Source organism: Phodopus roborovskii, unplaced genomic scaffold (genome assembly GCF_943737965.1).
Source record: "Phodopus roborovskii unplaced genomic scaffold, PHOROB, whole genome shotgun sequence".
In the NCBI taxonomy this organism is placed as follows: Eukaryota; Metazoa; Chordata; class Mammalia; order Rodentia; family Cricetidae; genus Phodopus; species Phodopus roborovskii.
In genome coordinates, this window is record NW_026126618.1 from 4,174,531 (window position 1) to 4,200,114 (window position 25,584).

Below are 25,584 nucleotides of genomic sequence, written 5' to 3' on the forward strand. Positions count from 1 at the left end.
CCTTTGCCATGCAGTTTTTCATTTTCACGAGGTCCTACTTGTTAATTATTGATCTTAGTGCCTGTGTTAATAATGATGTTCTGTTCAGAAAGTCTTTACTGTGCCAGTAAGTTCAAAACTATTCTCCACTTTCTCTTCTACCAGATTCAGTGTATCTGGCCTTTTGTCAAATCTTTGATTCATTTGGAGCTGAGTTTTACGCAGGGTGATGAGTATGGATCTACTTGTATTCTTCTCTACAGGCGGACACCCAGTTTGACCAGTGTCATTTGTTAAAGATGATGTCTTTTTCCAGTGTATATTTCTGGCTTATTTATAAAAAAAACAGGTGTCCAAATCAGATGTGTAGATTTTTCTCTGGATCTTTGATGATCAATGTCTTACATTTATTTTTAAGATCTATAAATGTATGTTTATTTAAACATTCACCCTTTAATCCTGATAATATCGATAGAACATCACTTCTGATCTTTACACATCTATTAAACCATTATCTCTTCAGAATATCAAGATCTAAGATAAAGTACTAATCTGCTACACTATGTAAAATAAATATTAATGTGCTTTGGTATCAGCAGCACCTAACGTATGCAATTGTCCTGTTACAGACTATATTACTTTCAGGAAGAAGGGAAGCCTTCTAAGAAGTTTATTGAAAGGGACACCAAGTACCAATGTTTGTTTCTTTTGGTTTTTTTGAGATAGGGTTTCTGTGCATAGCCCTGGCTGTTCTAGAACTGTGTAGACCAGGCTGGCTTCAAACTCACAGAGATCTACCTGCCTCTGCGTCTGCCTCCTGAAGTGATAGGATTAAAGGTATGAATGACCAGGCCTATTTTCTATTGATATTAAGAATTTTTTATTTAAAGGGCATTTTATTTAGATACTTTAAAAAAAAAAAAAAAGACGTTCAGAAATAGCGTACAGCGAAAGAAATCCAACCAGTTACTTAATCATGTACTTATAATTTCTTCTCACAAATATCGAGAAGGAAAGTCAGAAAAAATAGGTCAGTACATATTTCTTCACTTTAACAGAAGAAGTGACATAGATAGGAAGGTTTTGGAAATTTTAGATAAAGTCTTTTTATTCCCAATCTATCAAGTTTGTAACATGAATTTATAAATTTGTAATTTTGCTTCTATTTATCAACTAGAGAAGAATTAAAATTAATTACTCAAGTATAGCATTGATAAGGATGATCCCAACTAACAATCTGAGCAATAATGGAGAGGCTACACCTTCAATGCCCTTCCCTGATAATGAGATTGATAACTAACTTATATGCCATCCTAGAGCTCTCATCTAGTAGCTGATGGAAACAGAAGCAGACACCCAAACACTGAGCCGAACTCCTGTAATCCAGTTGCAGAGAGGGGGGAATGATGAGCAAAGGGGTCAAGACCAGGCTACAGAAACCCACAGAGACAGCTGACCTGAACAAGGGGAGCTCATGGACCCCAGACTGATAGCTGGGAAACCAGCATTGGACTGACTCAGACCTCCTGAACATGGGTCTCAGTTAGGAAGCCTGGGCAATCTAAGGGACCTCTGACAGTGGAACCAGGATGTATCCCTGGTGCACGAAAGGACTTTGGGAGCACATTCCCCATGGAGGGATACTCCCTTAGCCTAGAGACAGGGGGCCCTACTCCAAATGACTTGACAGATTTTGATGATTCCCTCCTGGAAGCCTCACCCTCCCTCTGGAGTGGGTGGGGAATGGGATAGGAGGGGGTTCACAAGGGCATGGGAGGATGGGAGGGTGAAGGAACTGTGATCAATATGTAAAACAAGAAAAATAATAATAAAAATATAGAAAAAAGTAACTATAGGATAGCACTTGTGCTTACCAAATAGCACATATTTTATTTTCCCATGAAGGAGACATTAAGAATTTTTAAACACTATGCAACTGTTCTTAAAGTAAAGCTCTTCAACTGTTCTTGAAAGTAACGTTCATACAGATTGTAAGTAATTTTCTTCACTTTCATTAGTTTTGTTGGTTCTTTTTCTGTCGGATCAGAAACAGTTTCAAGGTTTCTGGACACTACCTTCTACCTGTGCATTCTCTCCAGAAGTTCTGTGGGTGGAGTGGGGTTTCGGCTTTTGTGGTTCCCTTATCTCGCCAAGGATACTCTTCCAGAAGGAATAAACCATTTCAGATCCTTGAATCTTTCCTTCATTCATCCCAGAGACCCTCATCACTCAGAAGACACTAAAGGTCTAATCTGGACAAACTCCCCATCTATTCTTCTGAGCTGTCACTGGGGACCTGTCCCCAGAGCACTTCACCCTAACTCATCTTCCCTAGATCCCAGTAGAACTCTGCCTCAAGTTACCACTGTTCCCTGGGCCCATTCATTCCCCACAAGCTCATCGACCACCCCAGGGACTACTATCAGCTCCTCCTCCTCCTTCCCCTTTGAAGCACATATAAGCTGCTTACTTAAGGAGCTTTTCATCAAATTGTGAATTTCATAATACAAATTACGCGTCCTTGCTCACTATCAATTATGTTACTTTGAACTGAACTGGCATCCTAAGGCAGTCCATAGTCACAAATTACAAAAGTAAAGGAATGCTTTAAATGTTAGTCCTTCGCTGATTTTCCCAGAGACAATAAAACATTAGTTATTTTTGTATCTTTGATTTATTAACTCAAAGACTCAGTTTGCTAGACCTGGCATTTGCTGGAGACATAAAGTTCAAAGTATTCTTTCTTTTTAAAATATATTTTCTATTTTGTCATTTTTACGCAACACTTATTTGTTCAAAGTTTAAACATTTTCTTGGTGAAGCATTTCTTGTGCTCCTTTACAGCTGAACCCCAGCAGCACTACTAATTTGCTTTCTGGGTAACCTCTTGAGCTTATGGGCTGTAGTTTGGCCACAGGTTCCTCAGACAGGAAAGAGCCTAGAGACTCAAATACATGCAGCACTTCTGTTACTAACAGTCGGGTGCATGCTTAAATAAGGGCCGCTGACCCAACTGACTGCTTTCGTGTGTGTGTGTGTGTGTGTGTGTGTGTGTGTGTGTGTGTGTGTAGGTGGGGGGGGGTCAATATGGAAGCAATCAAAAGGCTCCTGACCATGTACATGAACAAGCAAGTTACTGCATGGTGACTTACGACTATCCATTAAGGTGGCTGGGGACCATGGACTCCCACAGCTTGGGTATTCATTCACCTTTCACCCTTGTCACATCCCATGTACTTGCATGTAATGAGCCTGCACTCCCTTTCTCTTGTTAATCTACCGTCGGTTCTTTCTGGCACATTCAATTACTAACCTACAGAGAACAGACAGTGAAGCTGTCTGCTGGGTTAATTTGTCCTTTGCAAACTCACTTCTTGTTTGCTTTCCCTTTGCCAGGCACCCTACATTCTAAAGAAAAGATGCACCTAACTGATTAAGATAGGAACAGGAGAAATATCACTCATTAGACCTCCTACTCACTAGTCTTTATTTAGATTCACAGAACCCAGAACATCTGCTGCCTATCAGTACCATCAGAATGCAAGTCACAGACACAGACACCTCGGGATTAATGCCTGCTCTGTTGCCCACTCACTGTCTACAACTAAGATATTAGCTAGTCAGTGAACCTGCTCCTAAATTTTACTGGAAAAGTAAAAATTGGAAGAGATTTTCAGAACAGTATAAAATAGAGTGCTTGTGATTATAAAACTTTGAAAACTATCTAAAGCAGAAGAATCTAGGTAACTGTGACAATAAATAATAAAATGCATACAATCACTGAAAATTAGTTAGAGGGTTAGTGTGACCATACCTGGGACACAGCACAGTGACAGAAGAAAGGCAGAAAGCAAGTTTAGACAGAGAAAATGATTATGTAAGAAAGACAAAGCTATATATGGAAACACATCAGAATATTTTTCATATAATTTCCATTAATGTTAGGAAGAAAAAAACATAAGAAAAAAATCTTTGAAAGTACAAAGTAGCAATTTATTTTATGCTCACGTAATAAAACTGCTGAAGAATATAACAAACGCTAAAGAAACACACAGGTTATTAAGGACATATTATCATGCCAAACTTTCCCCAATATAAATTACATTAATGTTCTTATAAACTTCAGCATCACCAGTCTAGAAATAAAGCTCTGTAGATAAACTTTTTTTACTATAAACCCATGTAAAACATAAAGTAAATTCAATTAAAAGTTTTCTGTAGTGCCAGAAATATAACATAGGACTTCTTGGGGGGTCTCTATTTTGTTGTTGTTTTTGTTTTGTTTTGCTTTTCAAGACAGGGTTTCTCTGTATTGCTTTGGAGCCTGACCTGGAACTCGCTCTACAGACCAGGTGCCTCAAACCCAGAGATCCCCCTGCCTCTGCCTCCCGAGTGCTGGGATTAAAGGTGTGTGCCACCAATACCCGGCTGGCTCCTCTTGGGGTTTCTAACTGAACTATATACCAGCCCTAAGCTTATTCTTTACAAAATAATTACAATTTTAAAAGGCAACTAATAATTACTTGCAGTTATATCTCTGTACTCAAGGAGGCTTATTAATACTTACAAAATCTACACATAAAATATTTATTTAAGGGAAACAAGTGGGTTAAAGCATGTACTGTGATACATATTTTTAAATCTCATTTGCTTTACCTAAAATTCCCTTTTTAATCTAAGGCATCAATAAAATAGATCCACATTTTTAACTGCTTGGGAAAAGGCAACACGGGTTAAACTCTCACGGAGCCCAAGCTGTAGAATGTGCCCAGCGCTGACATGCAATTATAGCTTCAGAAGCCGTCAGCCAGCATCTTTGCAGAAGCAATACATTTCTTTTCCCTTGGAGAAAGACATTGCTCCACATAAAACTAATAGCTTCAATTCAGCTCCGACATCTCAAAGTAAGACCCTAAATATATTCAGGCAATCTCATTTCTGATAAATTTCAGCCTGATGTAGATTCAGTGAGATGCCAAGGATTTGTCACTCTCTCTAAGCCAATTTGGTGATTATTATACCTTCAAATCCTGGATTGTTTATAGAAACAAAAATAAAGTTTTCAGTTTAGTCATGGCTATGTCCTGTGTCTTGTCTATGACTTTTTCTCAATAATCCACTAGATACAATAAAATCAACCAACACAAAACTGACCTGAACAACAGTATATTTGAATTTTAAAATGTCAACTTATGACACACTTGCGAGCTTATATACTGCTTGAATTTTTTAAATGAATATTTAATATATTTGAAATCTCAAGTGAATTCTAAGAAATCTTAAAAGAGAACATTTTAATGGATGCTAAAGTAGCAATTGTATGCTTCTAGGGATAATAGATTTACTGCAAATAAATTGTAGGGAAAGGACCAATGTAAAAATGCCTTCAAATATTCCAATGTTACGTAAAACTTGAGTGTGCAGAATCATTACAATGAGTTTTCTAAGAGATCTAGAACTGATCTTCACATATAAAGAAGTCAACTTCTATTTTCTTGCCTATGACTTTTTCTCTTAATGGAATAGCTTATTGAAGAATAAGAGATAATACAGCACACACACACACACACACACACACACACACACACACACACACACACACACCTTTATGCCTGGCAGGGGGGAAATGCACTCTAGTTTTTTCTTTACCTTCTTACTGCTGCACATGCACACGCATACATTACCCTACTGAGTCTACTTTGTGTTTCCCATACACACATGTATTTAAGGCTGCCCATTTAGGTACCTCCAAGGGGTCTCCTTTCTGAAGAAAACAGCAGCCACTGACAACCTAAAGCTCTGCCTCTGGGGGGGGAGGCTTGTCAGAAAAATAGTCTTAAACACAAAATATGACTCCAGAGGACAAATTACAACTAGTAAACTAGCAGGGTGTAAAAGAAGCACACAAACTCAGGACCAGGCTGAGGTGATGAGTCACAGAAGTGGTTTTAATGTCTTCATATAATGATTCATTAAAAGCTCCTACAGCAGCTAGTGCTCGCTCATCTCTTACCCTAGTGCTGCCAAGTAAACCCAAAGCCCACTGAAGCGCCCGCAGAGGCACGCTGCCTGAGGAGGCAGCATGTCCAGGAAGAGTGCAGGCTCTGACTGGTCTGGGCTAGCATGCAGACAAGCATTATCCACTCCTGGTTTCCTAAACTACAAGACACACTTAATTCAGGTTTTCTGATAAAAATTAATTGACTAAAAATTCCTAACACTTACCATTGCAGCAATCCATCACCTAAGATTTTAAGGGTTTTCTTTTCATGTGAGAAAGGGGTATGAATAAACATTTGATCATCACTACACACCTGAAGACCTCTAGTGTTTTACCTGCCACTAGTTGTGGCCAGAGGGGAGGGGTGAGGAGCTCTATCTACACGGGGGTGGGGGTAGATAGTAGGACCCCCAAGCTTTGAAGAGAGAAAGGGAAAAAATGAAGTGGAGGGCCTTAACTGGGAAGGAGGAGGCAAGGGGTTGAATAACACTGAAGATGTTTGAAAACAATAAAGCAAATCATATTATGTTTACCTAAAATCACATATATGTGTATGTATGCACACACACCCCAAATGAAGTTAGGCCACTTGAGATAATAACGCTTCCCCCAAGAGCTACAGCCCAGTAGGTCTCAATCTGTGGGTCACAACCCCTTTGGGAATGAACAGCCCTTTCACAGGTGTTGCCCAAGATGATCAAAATCCACTATTTCCATTATGACTCATTACAGTAGCAAAATCACAGTTATGAACTAGCAATGAAAATAACGTTATGGTTGGGGGTCACCACTGGGTTAAAGGGTCGTAGCATCTAAACAAAAACCTCAGTACTAAGCATGAAAAACTTCCTTTTGATCATTGGTCAAAGAAATCCAAAAGACCCCCAAAACGATTATAGGCTAGCACCATTGCCTTGGATTGCCTTCTACAACTTGAAGGTAAGGATCTGTTGCTGAACACAGCACATATTTTTGTCATGGCACTTGAGGAATCAAGCTGGTGCTGACCTGGAAGGCTCTTCCCTGAAGTCTAACTCCCACAGTACTGGAAGGTGGCATGCAAGGCACCAAGGAAGCAAAGTTACCAACAGTCCCACCCAGCCGTAAAGCCCGTGAACCGCAATAATCACCGGCCGAGCAGCACACTACAAGAGGGGATAGTGGCACTTCTATCTGGAGTAAACCAACAGTTGTTTAATTCAGTAGGAGGCTATTCATGCCTAATACTGTAAACTTAGCTAAGAAACCATGGCTGGAGGAGTCACAGATACTAGAGAACCTACTACTGCCATGTTCTTAAATTAATATATCTTGCAACTGTACCCCGAAGCTTCAGATACTCCATCTCAAATAATCACAACTTACACGAAGCTAGAAAGTGAGCCAAGAGGAAATAAGGTTCCTAAAGCAGCTGACCCTTCAATTAGTTCTTTCTGTGAACTGAAAGCCCTGGAATCACACTTTCCTCAACTGTAACTGAAAAAATGCACTAACTAGTAGCTTCGCCTAGATGAGGAGAATGCAATGTAACACGTGACCAGTAGGTGTGAAACAGTAAACAGTGGCAAGTCCTCTATGCTGGCAATAAGATGCTAGCAAAATACAGACAGCAAAAGTATGAGAATACACAGGGCCATATCTAATTTGTATATAGAAATCCAGGCTGAAGTTTATGAATATGCTATGCCCCTAATACAAAATACAACAGAAAAAAACACATTACTTTGCTTCCTTATAAGGATATAAATTTAACCAAGGTATTATTGTTTAAAATGGTTCCACAGTATGGCTTAGGCTTTATAATATCAAAATGCAAATAAAGAGAAAACACAGAGATAAAACATAGTTTCTGTTCACAAGATTAATATTCTAAAGAACCTATCTGTGAAAACTAAAACCATTAAGTCTCATCCATAAACCTAGAAAACACTGTTATTCCTAAAGGGTTCTGTTGTTCAGCAATTGTAATTCTTGCACCCAGGAGTTTAAATGTCACCAAGAACAGAGTCAAATGTCACACAGGTACCCAGTGTCCTGACAACGCTGTACCCACTCACCTCACGGTCTGTTCTCATGCCTCTCTCTATCAAATCCACGTCCCTTCCCCATTGGCCCTCGTGTCATTCCCTCCACATGAGACACTCTCTCCCCAGAGTTCTAGACACGCTCTTAACGGCTCAGTAATTTCTAAATACGTTCATACACTCACACCTTTATTGGGTGCCTCTTCCATGTCTGACACAAAGCTGTGGTCCCCACTATAACGTATACATGTGGAGAGCTAGTAAGCTGTGGTCCCCACTATAACATGTACATGTGGAGAGCTAGCCCTAACAAGTCAGCTTGCAGCAACTAGAGGCCTGTCACTATTCCAAGCCACTCACCTCACTCACAACTTGTGTGTACAGCTCCTTTACCCCTTATACACGTGAGCCTCAACAGGCACTACTTGTCTGTCCAACTGAGCACCCTTTAAATTTCCCTTAAATAGCATATATCATTAAAATAATAATTTAAAAAAACTCTTGTTCTTTATCTAATACTAGTTGTGGCCAAAGTGGTGAGAATAAAAAGCCTAATGGGACAAGGTGTTCATACCGGTACCTACCTCATTCCTCTGAGACTACACATATCCATCTAAAAGATCCACCTTACTGAAAACATCTCTAGAAATTGTTAAGTCAATGAACTGATTTATTTAGACATTTCTCATTCTTTTAAGAAAAAAATTAAACTATTTTTTGATCAAGAAAAATACCTAATTGACTAATTGTTTTTAAAGTTTCCCTAAAGATTTCTGTACCAACCTGAAATGTATGAGTAAGCTTTGATTCTTTTAACTACCACATGCTTAAAAAAACTTTTTTTTCCCAAAATGTACTAGACTCTTTCTAAATACAATAATGCCCTGTTCACAGAACAGTATGAAGTGTGTATCTGTCTTTACAGCCACTAGTTTGAATTACAAAATACTTCTGTAACAGAAATGCCATGGAAAGATTAAAATCCTATTTTAGGATTGTATTATTAGCAAACAGTTGCATTTGTTAAAAACACAGTTATAGTATAGAAAAGATCAAATATTTAAGAATATAAGTAAATTCATACAAGCACTCTAGAGTGTATTAGCTTACTTTATCTTTTTCAAGCACTATCATAAAAATTAGCTATACATTTTCAAACAATCTAAATAAAAATTTTAAATGTCATAGAATTTAAACCTATTTTCTTAGGTAAAGTAATTCAAAATATAATTTATCATCTTTATTTTGGAGGTTAAAAAAAAAAAACCTTACTGTACCTGATTACTCCCATGGCCAAATGGTGCACTGGATGTATTAGTGGTTACGCTGTGCAAAATAATCTCACCACTGAGAGACCCAGAAGCAATGTAGCAATCATTCCAATTGTATGCCACACAAGTTACTTCACCTCTATGATCCTGAAAGAAACAAATACAAGAACAGCAGCCATTAACCCCATCCTTGGATGAACAGGAAAGAGCATGGCTGTCAATCAACAGCTGTGCTAACATTTCCCTTCCAAAAACAACACTCACTACTGAGCGGATTAGGAAACCAAGGGTCAACATGGAGCCTCCACTGAAGACAGTTTTTCAGAGCCGTATCACATGTCCACAGACTCTGAGACAACAAACATTCTAGAAGGATAACTTACTTAACATCTACCTTGGAGAATTGACTTCCATTGATAACATTTATTTCAAGTTAAACGTTTGGCCTTCAGTATTATTGTTCAACTGGACACTGAAATCAGCACCAACATGACAGAACACATGCTAAACACAGTCAAATGAACTGACTGAGAGGCTAAAACTGGACAGAAGCATGGGCATAAAATTGAGTCTAACCTTAAAGAGAGGACAGAGTGGGGAGCGGCAGGCCACACTTGTAGTCCTCACACTAACACTAGCTTGTACTACATAGATTTATGGGCTAGCCTGAGCTACATAGCAAGATCTTATCTCAAATGACCAACAAGCAAATAAACAAAAGAAAAGGTAAGTTATAGGGAAAGTAGGAGAAAAGCAAAGAAGTATCTCAGACACCAGACAGCATCCGCTCCCACTGGCTGAGCACCTTCTCTGCTGGGGTTTCACACATTAACTAGTCAATCTCTAAAAATCCTAGGGGCACTGTCATCTTCCACACTTACAAATGAGGCACATGACACAACAAAGCTTAGGAAGCTGGTGCCATCTCACACATGTGTTAAGAAACAGACTAGTTAGTATCATCTCCAAGAAAATCCAAAGCCCTTGGCCCTCCCAACACAGCAGACTGCCTCTCAAATGCCAACAGTATCTGCTTTGGGGGAATGAAAAGACCAAGACTTTGAAGAAAGAGTTCTTCCAAACATCAAATCAGGATACATTAGCAGGAACATGTAACACTGACCTGAGTTAAAAGCCAGGGATTTTGTTTTACTTTTTAACAATACAGTGTTCTTGTTATTTACTAAGTTAATTATACTAAATTTGATACAAAATAACTAATGGACTATCACTGCTAATGTAGCCATTACATCATATTTACAATACAACTTTGTCAAAAGATCCTTCAAACATCCCCTTTAGTCTATTAAAGAAGAAGTGCCTGAAGGTGGAAAAAAAAAAAAGCAACATTTTGTACATTGTTGTCACAGGGAACTAAGTGTGTGTCACCCAATAGAGTCTGCCACTTTGTAAAGGAGCAGGTGTCTTCCTAATTCCAGTTGTGGAAAATACATCATCAGGAAACATCTACTATGCACCAACCAAATGTCAGAGAACTGACAAAGACTCTCCTCTCCTGAGCTCTCTAAGACACCCCCTATTCAGAATAAGTACATCCCTCTAAGCAGTGTCAACTCAAACAGTGCACAATGGAATACTAAACAGACAGCAGGGTCTGCACTTGCACAGACCACTCTGAAGCTGACAAAGAACCAGGTCATTAACATCTGACTCAGCTTCTCCATCTGCACATGAGAATAATGTGTGCTGCTCTGCAGTTACTGAAATAAACAGAGGAAGCATTTGCAAGCACAACAGCTTGTATATTAAGGAACTGGACCAAAGCTAACTATTTCATTAGCAGCAGCAACTCAATTACCTGTCTTTCTCCATAGCTAAGTTTAAAGAGTCTTCAAGGTCTAGCTACACTTAAAACAATAACCTTCAAAATATTCAGGGAAATTTCTGGTATTTATCACAAAACAGTCTGGAGATGGAATGACAGCAGAGTGGGTAAAACATTACTGCCACATGGTAACAGATAAAGGAAGTTCTTCTCTGTGTATGCAGGGGAGCATGGATATACAGCTACTTACAATCTCCGTATTAAATATTTTTAAATGTCAAACTCAAAAATAACTTTGTAGTTTCCCTTTTAAATATTAAAAAAGCAAAAAAGAAGAGTTAATAAAATCTTAACCACAGCCCTTCCTAAGATGAATGCTTATTTTCTGAACCTACAAAGAACTACCTAAGGGAACACGAATTTTAGATAGAGGATTATTTTAAGAACTATTTCATTACCAAGTTTGAAGATATACAAGCAAAAATAACATCAGCAGTAGCAGCCACAAACACTCCTGAACTAAAAGGCTGAACCCTCATTTTTAGTTACTGAACTCCAGAGCCACACACACTTTCCCAAAACCCTCAAAACAAAACAAAAAACCTGGTGACAAAACTACCCTCTGAAGAAGAAAAACCCAAGGAAGTAGTTCATTCAAAATAGGAGAAATATGTGAATACCTGGGGGAAAAATATAAATAAGGAAAAGGCAACATGTCAACACGTTTTATGAGGAAAGCTTCAGCTAGACAGCACTTGTATTTTTCCCAATAAGTCTCCTTTCAATTATAAAGCATTTCATTATGAAGGCAAAGTTTGGTAACCAATTCAAACAGAATGTGAGATGCTCATTCTATAAATATTTAAAATATATTTACTTACCTTAAGAGACCGATGAACTCGTTTTGATTTTAAATCCCAAATATTAACAGTGTTATTTAGGCCTCCACTTGCCAGATACATTGATGTAGAATTTAAATCGACACATGTCTGCTTTTGCTAGTTAAACAAACAAACCAACAAACAATATTAGCTTAGCGGGACTCAGAGATGATGCAGTCTCACCCAACACAGTAAGCAGAACAATGAAACTGCTGAATTACAAGCAAAAAGATGCTGATACTTGCAACTAAAATTTTTGCTTCTTATCATCCTTCATAGGAATCCAACTGCATACTCATCTTAAAATGTCAAGGAAATCAAGGCCTGGTGGTGTTCTTTGCTGGAGGGGTGAGAGGAAGCCTAAGAACCAGCAGTGAACCTTGGGCCTCCCACCAAGCATGCACTCACTATCTTCTCTTGCTTAGACCTACTCTGGGATCGCTATACAACATCTTAAAATTAATCTTCACTCACAAAATGCGAAACATAAGACCTTTAAATATTTTCTAAGCCGGGCAGTGGTGATACACACCTTTAATACCAGCACTCTGGAGACAAGCAGGCAGATCCTGAGTTCAAGGACAGACTGGTCTACATAGTGAGCTCCAGAACAGTGAAGACTACATAGAGAAACCCTGCCTTGAAAATCCAGATGGATGGATGGATGGATGGATGGATGATAGACAGACAGACAGACAATCTACCTTAGATCCCCATTTTACAGATGAGCAAAGGTTTTTAAACAGGTCAAGATACATGCCCCAAGTCTCCCAGCAACTCTCACCCTCAAGGAGTCTTAAGTATCTCAGCAAACCCAGACCTTAGGGGCTAGTGGAGTGGCTCAATAGCTGAGCATTTTCTGAACAACAGTGACATTCACGGAAATCTACCACCAAATACAAACACATGAATAAACTTAAACAAAATAACCTAGCCTCACATCTTTCCTGGGCTCAGACTATCAAGGTTAAGTTGCTAAAAAGCTCTCAATTCCTTGTCACCTTGGTCCTAACCCATCAACAAGGTCTATAAATTCCAATCCTATAATAAAATCCACTCCTGCTTCCCAAAAGCCCATACCCCATAAATATGGTGAACAAAAAAATTATTTAAAAAGCTAGCCAAAGCTGGGAATAAAGATTTTCAGAGGCTCACAAGCACATCCTAGAAAAAAAAAAGCCCAAATCCATCAGCCTGCTGTCAGAGCCATATCTGTCTGGGTCATCAAATACAAAAACACAAAAAAGGAGAAATAAAGTCCAAAGAAAAGACTTCATGACTTCAAATGGCAGGCTGTGCAGGCTTGGGCAAATCACCTCACATTTCAGAGATGAGTTCTAGATCAACTGTTCTGTTCTGAGAGTCAGGTATCCCCAGAACAGTCTGTGCTCCAAACACTCTTAAGAGATTGTCCCTTTCCACACCCCCACTGGATGCTGAACAACAGTATCAACTAACACACATAATAAAAGGCAAGACACACACCATGTCAGTGTTCTAACTCTAGTAACAATGTTCCTGTAGGCACCATCCTAAGAATGAATATGTCTGAAGGGATCGGTAACATTTACTTTAGAATCTACTTGCACTGCAAACCGGTTTTCTAATAACCATTAAAATAACTTTTAAAAGAAACAGGTAAGAATGGTGTCCACCAAAAGCTGGTATATTGGGATGCCAGCTATCACAGAACAATTGTTAACATATCAAGACAAAACCTATACTTAACACAGGCTTAACTTGTTGATAAAAGGAAGATCTCCTTATGTTAATGCATTACTAATGTATCTAATGAACTTAAATAGTAGAAATTTTATGGTATCATAAGAACCAACAGACAGAATTTTTTAAATCTTAAATTTCAAAGTTATTTTGTAACTCATCAAAGCCATTATAGTACTGCTAATACCAATCTGTCCACTTCAAAGAGAAAATACATAAAATTAAAAACAAAATCAAGAAGTTAAATTTCATTCTAAAATAATTTATAATAAGTAGGGTGGAAATCTCTTTCCCCAAGTAGAAAAGCCTGAGAACTTGAGTAGCATGTAAGTTAACACGGCTTGGACCCAACCAAAATAATGATCAGATATCTTACTAGAAATTCCTAATAAAGGGTACACAATCACTATTTGCAAAAATGTTTATAACTATAATACATTCAAAATTGGAATTCTAATGAACTCATTTGTCTGTCTGCTTCATAATGTAATATCTTGAAGTGGGGAGGGCTAAAACTGCACAAATGGAATATTCACCAAGTCCTCAAATGAGTCACATCTGTATACATCATTTGTTAAAGTATCAAAACATAAAATAGAATGTGAAGTATAAAAGTACAAAGTATACTCTTTTTTTTTTAAGTGGCAAGACTAGAGAGCATCCTAGTATTCCAAACACTAAGGCAGCAAAGGCAGATGGATCTCTACAACTTCAAGGCCAGCCTGGTCTAATTAAATAGCAAGTCCCAGACAGCCAGGAGTACACAGAGACTCTGCCTTAAATAAACAAATAAACAAACAGAACCAAAGGAGGGGTAAGGGCAGGGCAGAGGTGCTTAACACTGATTGTAAAACACAGTGCATGAAAAAGCGCCCAGTTGTGAAGGGCAGAGGGACTGATTTGGCTTCAACATTAAATTCAACAGCAGCTTGGTGGTCACTTTTGAAAGGACCCAAAGACCCCAGGATTGCTGTAACTCCTATCTGAAGAGGGCAGTCTGCCCACTGACCGGGGGCACTCTCCTCTTCAACCTTACTTAGCTCCACCTGCCTCCAACTCCATTCACCCTTAAGACATTCTCTCTATCCAAGCTTCTCACCTGGGCTGCAAGTGAGGTTTAAGCTGAAAAGAAAAACAGAGAGGATGCCCCAGTAAGAACAAGCCACACCTTTTTGTTTGGAGGTTATTCCCTTTGAAGAGTAGCTTATGTGCATGTGTGAATGGAAATGAAGAAACCAGTGTTCTCCTGAATGAACTTAAACAAGAGGATATTCTCTGTGTGCCAAAGGGGCCAGGACTCACTAAAAACTTCATCTGTTACAGGTGCTTAAAAAGGCCGGCAGGCCCGAGTCCTGAGTGGTCAGCATCTACAGTGGAAGGATGCCTTCAGAACTAGTCTGTTGTTGATGATGCTGCACCCAGTCAGCAGTGCAGTTCCATCATGTGGGTCCACTCAGTCAGGTCAGCCTAATGACCTAAGTCACATAGCAGCAAGAAAAGAAACTAAGACTAGGGCCTCAACTGCTCTCCTAGGACTCAATATAATCTCAGCTAACAGCTTCCAATAAGTATATGCACCCCACCTGTCACTGTAGTGTTTAAAGAAACAGGGCAAATAAGTCCCTGTCACTTAAGCAACAATGAGATTTTAAATGGTTAAAAAAAGCAAACAACTTACCCCTTCAGCAAGCTCCAAAAGCGGAACGGGTTTGCATTTGCAACTTGACACCACTATTTTGTCACCACTGGAAGATGCTGTCACTAGGAAGTTATCTAAATGAAGAGTTAGGAAGCATCAAACAGTCCGTGGACACCCACAGCATCCAACTATGGTCACAGAACGCAGCCATGTAAGCCAACACCAAGACACAGACACAAATAGAGCTGACCCACAGCTTTTAAAATGGTTCCCGTTACTAATTACTAATTCTCTTTCAGGAAGGCAGGGAGAAGCATCCCTTCTGGCTATCTATCATTTGAAAGCTACTTAGCCCTTATGAAACCCTAACCCTTCCCAGGGTGGGCCAGAAGGTCTAATTTTGTCCTTTCAGAAGTGAGAACACAAGAAAAGCAGCACTCCCAAGTAATAACCAGCTCTGCCATGTACAAAATCTGTCCAGGGGCCTTATTTCTTAACCCAGTGCCCAGTACCAACTTTAGTTAGACAGCTAGTATCCACACCACACTCTGACTTCTTCCAACAGAAAAATGAAGGCTGCTGTTTTCTCGGGACTAGAATCACTGTCAAAGATGCTTCAACTGTGAATACATTAATACTGAGCATTATAGAGTACAGTACACACAAATGAGTGTGGTTAAATAGAAATTGCTTATGTTATGCAAATTTAAACTTTACCTTAATCTTAAAATATTAATTGCCTTACTCTATAATTTATACACGAGTAATAAGTAAACAATGTAAGTATTTTAAACCAAAATGATTTAATCAAGAATAGACTGATTTTGAAAATCATAGCATGTAAGATATGTAAATTCTCTTAAGTTTATGTGTATGTACCGCAATGTATGAAACACACACACACACACACACACACACACACACACACACACACAGAGAGACACACACACACACACCACATTCCGGAAATGGGGGTCATTCTCTCCTTCCACCAACTGGGCTCAATGAATTCAGCTCATCAGGTTCAGTAAGAAGCATCCTCACACCCTGAGCCATCTTGCTGTCTCCAAAATACAGGAATTTTAAACTTTCAGGAAGTAAAGTCTATGCATGGAAGCAATAGAAACATCTAGATAATCTTTACTATATTATTATGGACAGAGTACATACTATTCAGATTTTTGATAATACATCATGGATTGAAACAAATTTCTGTTGTTGTCATGAGACTCAAATATCTTAGGCTGGATTCAAAACTCATTTTGTAGCCTAGAATGACCTTGAGTTTGTGATCCTCCTGCCTCCACCTCCCAAACGCTAAGATTACAGGCATGTACCACCATGCCTGCTTAATGTGATGCTTAAAATCAAACCCAGGGCTTCATTCATGCTAGGCAAACCTCTAGCAACCGAACTACTACACGCCCAGCAAATCTCATCTATTCTGAATTCCACTGGACTCAAGGATGGAGAGTCACCTTCTACCCCAAGAATGAAGTCTCCCCTGGACTCAAGGATGGAGTGTCACCTTCTACCCTAAGAATGGTGTCTTCGGGTAACAGGTAAGCTGCTATCAACATGAACTGCTCATCATAAACACAGAGTCCAAATTTCTCTGGTTTGTGGACTATCAAATGATTCAGCACAGTGCCAAAATCCACAGAGCTAGTCTCCCATGCCCTTCTCTTCAAACTCGACTACAGGCTGGATTTTACATTCCAAGTATTTGCACATGTTTGAAATGAGCAGTTCCTGGGAAGTGCTGAGGGGAGGTTCTCCTACCAATTACAGAACAATATGTGTACATCATTTCTGGGAGAAATACAATAATTTCTACCAACATAGTGACACATTGGGAAACCACTGACTTCTTTGTTTACCACATTTCACCCCTTAGCACACAAGAATGGAAACACAGGAAGAGGGGAAACTAGTTTCTAAGTTTTTCTTATATTTTTAGAAGTCATGAGGGAAGTACAGAACACCACCTAAGGAAACTAAAAGAGTAAAGAAATGAACTTCTGGCACGCCATACTAAACCTGCTGTGGGATCTTACATGCTGAAGCCCTGAGTTGCTGAGTCTAGAACTCTGTTCTTCAGTAATAACTGGCATGAAAGAACAACTAAGGAACATCTAACACGGCGCTCTCTGCACAGAAACAGGGCCAGCTTCTCAAAGTCACACAGCATTCCCTCATTGCCACTCAGCCATTAACATCAGCTCTTGGTAACACTGCCTGAAAAGAAGCTAAGCAGGGGAAAAAAAAAAAAAAACTGCAACCTATTAAGAATTGTTTCTTTTCTTACACAGTCCCAGAAAAACAATGAAACTATAAACACTATTAAACACTAAAAATAGAGAGGATCAACTTCATACACTTGTCACTCCCCTTAAAATAGTATCCATGAGACAAGCTGGAGAGTCCTTCACACAAGTGTGATTAATAGAGCATCAAAGTAATTGGTTTCACTGCACCAATGCAAAAAACAAGGGATGATCAAGAGGGAAATTTAATTCAATAAGAAACGTTGTCATTTGTTATGTATGTGCAAGAACAGGCATTTGAGATTAAAAATTCCTAATACGTTTGTTCACAAATCAGTCACATTTTAAAGCTTTGTCAGTTTTCCTTTCATCAGGAAGAATATTAATACTTTGATACTGGTGAAAACCAGACAATTCTTAACACTTACTAGTTGTTTCAAAACAGTATGTGTTTCACAGAAGATTAATTTCTAGCATACCAATGACATGGAGTATTTCCACACAAAGAAAACTAAGAGTGCTTCATCTACAGCAGAGGTCCTCAGCTGTGAATGAATCCACCAACTAGAGGCATGTTGGGTCATCACAATTGGGAGTTAAAAGCATTTAGAGATTGGGTAGTAGAGGCCAGGAACGTTTCCTAGACTCCCATGATACCCAGTCAGACCAAAATGTCAATGATGTGAGGATGATAAACTCTAGCTTACAGGCTTCCCTTATACCCATTCAGAAGCTCACCAACGCAGAGTACACCAATCAGGAAAGCTCAGAAACTCACCAATGCACACCAATCAGGAAAGCTCAGAAACTCACCAATGAAGGGAGTACACCAATCAGAAGCTCACCAATACACATCAATCAGGAAAGCACAGAAAAATTCAACCCATTTTGTCTGTTGGAAAACAGCACTGTTTAATCACTGATAGAAAAGAGAAACCAGAGCATACACCATCAGGAAGATTCGAATGTTGGACAGTTGTGTTTTTTGTTGTTGTTGTTGTTGTTCTTTTGTGGTTTGTTTGTTATTTTATTAACTCTCCTCTCCATCTCAAATCTGCTCCAAAGCTGAATTCCAGATCAGATTCACAAATACCAAAATGGAGATAAAATCATCCTCAAATTCACCATGTTCTATTACCCTCCTTATTCTATGTATTCAGTAAGAAACTGCACACAATAGAACTCCATTACCTGTATCTGAAGACTAATGACTAATACACAGCAAACTTGAAGTAAGCTGCAAATAAATAGCACATGCATACGTAATATTTTTATCTTTTTTTTTTTTTAATCTATGGTAGTGACACAAAATACTTTCCTTTTTATGGACCAAAACAGTTTTAGTGGTTACTGAAGACTAGTAAAAAGTTGTTACTTTTTTTTTTAAAGGATACTATTGCTGCTCCAACATAATGAACTGATTCCATGTGGTGACGTGTGGGGGTTGAATTTATCCACCAATGTCATAGATGAAGCATCCCATATTTTAATATCATCTCCTGATGAAGCAAATCTGAGGTTTTCCTGCATGACTGAGCCTACAAAAAGTTTAGAACAACATACACAATTATGGAAAAGCAATTTTTAAAAGCTGAAATGCCCATTTCTGTCCACTTTTATTCCTAATAGCCACACACTAGAGTGATCTAAAGACCAGCCAAATCACATACTCTTAGCTCATCCTCCCAAGAGTCTACCCCAGCAACCCCAACAATCCCAAACACCGCCTTACAGGACAGGTATGCCCATGCGGATTTACTACCTCTCTTGTCTGGGGTCACTAGATCTCAACACTGGTGGTCTTCTTATCTGTGTATCAAGCCAAGGTCATCCACATCTTAGCATCTCTTCACCTGCTGCTCCCTCCAACTGGAAAGCTCCTCCCAGATTTCCCTAAACCATGCCCCTATCATTCAGGTCTCAGCTCAAATATCTCTGCCTCTAAAAGGTAGGTTCCCTACTGTGGTGAAAGCAACCCTTTACCAGCTATATTCCACCGCCAACTCAATGTTTTCCATCAAACTTCTGTTGTTTTATTTGTTCCCATAACAATGTCTGCCTCCTCATATAGGAGACTTAAACATTCCTGACTCATAAGTAGGCCACAAAAAAAAAAAAAAAAAAAAAAAAAACCCACAATCTAGAAGCCTCAATCCCATTATCCCAAGTTTTTCAAACTTTAAAATTAGCGACATGGTTAAAGAAGTTGTCACCGTATCCTAATAACAACTCTTGGTCCACAACCTCTCACTCCAACCCATAATTCCAACAAAGTGATACCACAAGTCAAAGCCAAAGTGGGCTAGAGAGAACTGGAAGAGGCTGCTCCAGATACTCAGGATACTCTGAAGAGCAGCAGGTGGTGTGGGACGACAGTGTATTTAAAAATACACAGGACAGAAGGGAAAGGACACACTCAACCCCTCGGCATAGGTGGTGCAAGAGGACTGAACCACAGGGTTGGGCATGGTCGGACGCCATGTCACAGGCCAACAGTGGTCACAGACAGGCCCGCATATCAACGACAAAGCATCTCACCTATCTCTAATGGGCTCCAGAGGGCAAAAATAAAACGCTTAAGGTAGAAACAGTTCATGCCCCAGAAAAAAAGAAAAAAAAATGTTTTAAGTAAACAAAAATAATGTTTAGGGAATGCATAAAACTTTTGGTCAAAACTCTGGTGGTTGCTGTGCTTTCGAGACACAGTGGTGTTTGGGTGCTTCGAGGGTACAGGTGCTGCTAAAATCGTGTAGTCACCTGTTGAACTGGAGACAAGGTTTCCATTCAGTGACTTTAGCACCAACCCTATGCCCCCTAGTCCCCTTGCCCAAGGAAAACCCAGGCGCGGGAGAGCTCAACTCGCCAGTGCAGGAAACACGCCTGCAACCTGTTGCGACCTTAACCCCACACAACAACGTGCAGGCCGGGTAGCGTGGTGCCACGGGTGGACCCCGGGTCCCAGAAGCTGAGTGGAGCGGCCGGCCCGGGTAGGTGTCCCCCGCCTCCCGCCGCTTCACTGTGGGACCTGTCATCGGCCGCGGGGAAGAGGAGCGGCGGCGCCCAGGCGCGCACCCTGGCTTTCCCAGCCTTCTCCGGGCCGCGGAGCCCGGGACAGCCCGTGCCGCCCCGCCCCGTCCCGGGCCACTCTCCGCCGGCGGCGCGGCCACCCCGGGGCCCCCGCCGCGACCCTGAGCGGGGCGCCCGCAGCCCGCAGCCCGCAGCCCCGCCACGTCCCCGGCAACCTCACCTCTCCGGCCTGGGGCCAGCCCCGCTCCAGCCGCGCCTCGCTGAGCTTCCGGCTCCCGCCGGGACTGTTAAACTTGGGCGGCCGGAAGTCCCGCCCCGCGTGACGTCACGGGAGAGGCGGCGCCCTGGCTGGGGCGGTGCGAAGGAAGTGGGCGGGTCCTGCAGCTGCTGAGCCTCGCTCCTCACCTACTCGGCTGCTGTGTGCCCAGCTCTGTGTTAGGGCCCTGGGCGTGCACTAAAGGGGTCTGTGAACACTGATGGAGCTCACGGTCCCGGGCAGGGAGCTAGTATTAACAGCTCTTTGTGTAAACATAAAGGGGAAGGGATAACAGGGTAAAAGATGGAGGGGGGGAGACACGAGGCCAACGATGGCAGATGTTACTCAGCACAGCTAAGTAACTGTGACAGTGATAACTGTGACAGCTATCACAAAGAAGATGTGACAAGGCCTCTAATAAAGGAAAGTAACGTGGATGTTGCTTTAGGGAAGGATTCCATGAAGAAGCAGCCACGGGAAGCTGGTAACTAAGAAAGATCTAACCTGAACTGAACCCTAACCCTTGGAGGATGAGAACAAACTCAAGAGGTGGCCCAAGCCTCTGAGCTAACCACCTTCAAATCCCCGCGTGCTGCTGGATCGGTTCCATGAGCACCAACTCCGAGGTTCTTCGTTTGAAGGAATTTGTCCTTCAAAGGGGGACAATGAACTGAGTTTCCCCAAGGTCACTGCGCTAGTGACAATTTCCACTTTGATTACTGAGAGGGTGGTTTCCATGTAAAGTTCATTCGTTTGTCTTAGGTGCACATGGGATGTGCTTCAGAACTGGGTACAAATTGTTATCCATACCCATACCGCATAACCCAATCCCCACCTCTCCCAGGAGAATTGGGCCTAATATGTTGAGATCTGAGAAAGCAGATTAAGGAAAAACTAGGGCAAATGAAGAGAAGGATGCATCAAACAGAAGAGACAAATTTATTATACTGAAACCAGCAAGGAAATTTAAGACTATATTATATGGTAGGAAAAAATGTCAACAGCAAAACTATTGCTGAATTAAAAGTGAGATATTTCAGCCAGGCGGTGGTGGCACACACCTTTAATGCCAGCACTGTGAGTTTGAGGCCAGCCTCATCTACAAAGTGACTTCCAGAGGAACAGAAGGGATAACATAAATATATCCAAACCTTATTAGAGTTGCTGACAGGTCGTGGTTCAACTAGTCCAACAACAGAAAGTCTAAGAATCCAGTAGCCGTTTTGTCCCTGGGGCTGAATGTCTTGGCTGGTCTTGAGTCAGAATTACAAAGAAGTAATGAATGATAACAGTGAAGGACTGAACTCCCCAGTGAGAGTAAGGGTGAACAGGAAAACAATAGCTTCCTTCTTCCTTGCCCCTCACGTGGGCTGCAATGGGAAGGTGTGACCCAGACTTGGGGTGTGTCACCTGAGATCTGATGATTCAAATTTAAGGTACTGTCAACTATCTGCGTTCACAGAGGGCTTTACCCTCTCCCCCAACTATTGCAAGATTGCCACTCTCTTCAACCACATATTTGTTGAAATAAAAGGCTGAAGAATCAAACCAGTTTAAATAGATTTATAAAATAATATGTATTACAGACCAGGTTCTCTAATCGTAATAATGCTAAAAATAAATAGAATATAATAAAGAATCTGGAAAAGTTCCAAACATCTGAGAATTAAACAACTTTAACTTCTAGACAACCCGGAATCAAAATAGAAATTAATCACATAAATAGGAAAACACCTAAGTGAAAAATAAAATACAACATATAGATTGGTGTATGTTTGGAGAAGTACATCTGCGATCTTAGCATGCTAGAGGCTGAGGCAGGAGGATCGTTTTGTCCAGTTGTCATCAGAGAGGCGTTTTCCAGCAGCAGAAGGGAGCAGGTGCAGAGAGCCACAGTCAGACATTATTCAAAGAGTGAGTCTAAACTGGAGGTCTCCACTGAGTCCCTCCCCTTGGAGATCGGGGAATCCGGCAGAAGAGGGGGAGGAAAGACTGTAGGAGTCAGAGGGGATGGAGAATACCTGGACAATATTGCCACAGATCATCTAAGCAGGGCTCACATGGGCTCGCAGAGACTGAAGCTGCAAGCACAGGGTCTGTATAGGTCGGCACCAAGTCCTCTACATATAAGTTGTGGTAGTTAGCTTGGTGTTTTTGTGGGACCAGGTCTCTTTTGTCTGCTATTGGGACTCTTTCCCCCCTGGATAAGGTTCCCTGGTCCAGCCTCGATTTGAAGAGTTTTGCCTTGCCTGACTGTATTTCGTTTTGTCATGTTTGGCTGCCATCTCTTGGAGGCATGCTCTTTTCTGAAGAGGAAACACAGGGAGAGTAGATCTGGGGAAGAGAGGAGGAGGAGAGGAGCTGGGAGGAGTGGAGGTGAGCAAATGTGGTTGAGATATTTGTATGAGAGAAGAATCTATTTCAATTTAAAAAAGAAAAGGAAGTACTTTGTCCGTTTCTTCTCTTTAGCATCTATGAACTGTCACATCACTTCCCTTGTGCTCCCGGGACATTTTTAATCACATAAAAGGTTGTTTAAGTAAAAGCACTGACACATGGCTGGCAACAGTTCATCTAGTAACCAATATGTCTGTCAAGCGTTTACCAAGTGGGGTATCATATACAATGAGTATACTCTTGACAAAAGGTTGACGTAACACCAGGTGAGATGGGAGAGAACAAAGCAAGCTTCCATCATGCTACTCAGAACGGTACACAACTTTAAATGTAAGGATTATTTATTTCTGGCATGTTCCATTGAATAGTTTCAGACCATGGTTGGCATCAGGCAACAACCCTGTGGGAAATGGTTAATGAAGCCTACTGAAAGTGTTTTCAGGTACTATTAGAGGGCCAGTTATATAAGCTTATCCCACCCATTTTAGGGAGCTGGTTGCCCCTCATGGTTCATCCTTGCGTGCTCTTCCCTGAACTCTCCTCTAGCTCCATCTGGGACTTTATTCAGATGTATGCGAAGGTTTCTTCATAGATGATTTTTCCCGGACAGCCTTACATAAACAATCCCCACACTGTCTTCTTGTCCAACCTTCTTTGTCTTCTAAGCATAGAACTGATTAAACTTCCATACTCATTTACTTGTTTGAATGTGCCATGGGAATAGATACTTTGCCCTGGTTGATTCTCACTCTATTCCAAGTATTTACTGTACTGCCTATCATACAACATACGCAGGATACCTATTTATTGAATGAATAAATGTTTAATCCAAATTTCCTCAGGTGAGAGTCAGCTCATATACTCCTGTTACCTCACTCTCCCTGCCAAAACAGTCTCCATTCCATTGCTCCTCATAACAACCTGCACGCTCAAATCAGGTATCTGCATATTGATATCTAAATTCCCTCTCCCATAAACTTCCAAAAACAACTGGATCAGCAGACTCAATCAGACTTTGCTGACTACCTGCCAACTGTCTGCTTCTTCCAGTTGCTACCAGGCCTATATTATTTGGATTACCCTCCACTCTTAGCTGGATGGTTGAAACAATCCCCTCCTAGTTTTCTTCCCAGACTCTGGCCTTTTACCCTTCTAGTATCCTCTAGAAATCCTAATATTGGTCTTCCCCAAAATGCAAAACTGATCACAATGCCTGTTCCTCGTAAAACCTGTGCTAAACTCTTCTGCACAGACCCTTAGGACTACCTTCACTGACTCATGCTAACTTTCCTGCATCTTGGCCATTGGCCGGCCTTAGGGTCAGATGTACCATTGCACCATGCAGCCACTCACGGCTTCTCCCACTCGCTCCTGTTACCGCATGGTTCCCTAACCTTACAGGGCTCTTTCCAACTAGCTCTTACAGCAAGGAATCCTGGGTACTATCCCAGTCTCCTGTGTTGACCATGGTCAGTGAGCACGGCTATCTTTACTGGCCTTCAGCGCTAAACTTGATAATTTAGGGACGTGCTTGACTATGGAAAACAGGGATTTGTGTCCCCATTTCCTAGCATGATGCCCCAAACAAAAGAGACAGTTCATAAATGATGGATGTATGCACACGTGCATGAATCTTATTTTTAAAATCTGTTCTTAGAACCCAGCAATAAAGTAGAAAATGAACTACCAGTGAGGAGTTCAGAAACACATGGATTAGTTAAGAGCTAACTAACATATTGCAAGCAAGACAAAGAAGGTTTAGACTCAGAGAGAGGCAACGGGAATGGAAAATATGAGTCAGAATCAAGAAACTCTTGTTCAAAAAAAAAAAAAAAAAGCTATTTTATGAGCCCACACAAATGATTGACACTGGTATGTTTCCTGAAGGATGGCTCCGATGTTTTAATTTTAGACAAAGGGCTGGAAAGCCAGACAACCCATAAGAAGTAATCAATCAACAAACTTCATGAAAGTGAAAAGAGGTGGTTGAAACAGACAAAGAGGTTAGGGAGTCACACAGACTTCCTGATACTGAAATAAAAGAGCCTGTTTCAACTGCTGAAGAGTCAAGAGGCTGACAGGAGAGTGAAGATTTTAGTGAAAAGAATATAAGAACCAGAAGAGGTTGCTTTTGTCTTTAATACTGTAATAAAATCTACAGACAGTCTAAGATATTACATTGACTCAGAAGCTTTACATTAGACAAGCTCCCTTCCATTTGGATAAAAGAGTTATAAAAATAAAGTTCCTGGGATTTATTCAGAGAAAACAACTAACTTCTAGGACATGCCATAGGATCAGTATGTATTTGTCCTATTTACATTTGACATCTTT

At 40.7% G+C, this 25,584-nt stretch overlaps 1 protein-coding gene across 1 annotated transcript in view; it reads right to left on the reverse strand.

Moving 5' to 3' along the window:
* Nucleotides 1–19,104, reverse strand: part of Nedd1 (NEDD1 gamma-tubulin ring complex targeting factor) — a 45,392-nt gene extending 26,288 nt beyond the window's left edge. The window contains exons 1-4 of the mRNA XM_051206290.1: nt 18,965–19,104; nt 15,343–15,437; nt 11,943–12,059; nt 9,282–9,422 (exon numbers count right to left, since the gene is read on the reverse strand). Coding sequence (XP_051062247.1) covers nt 9,282–9,422; nt 11,943–12,059; nt 15,343–15,437; nt 18,965–19,100 — 489 coding nt within the window. The 5' untranslated portion in view covers nt 19,101–19,104. The remainder of the gene's footprint in view (nt 1–9,281; nt 9,423–11,942; nt 12,060–15,342; nt 15,438–18,964) is intronic.
* Between the last annotated feature and the right edge of the window lie 6,480 nt (nt 19,105–25,584).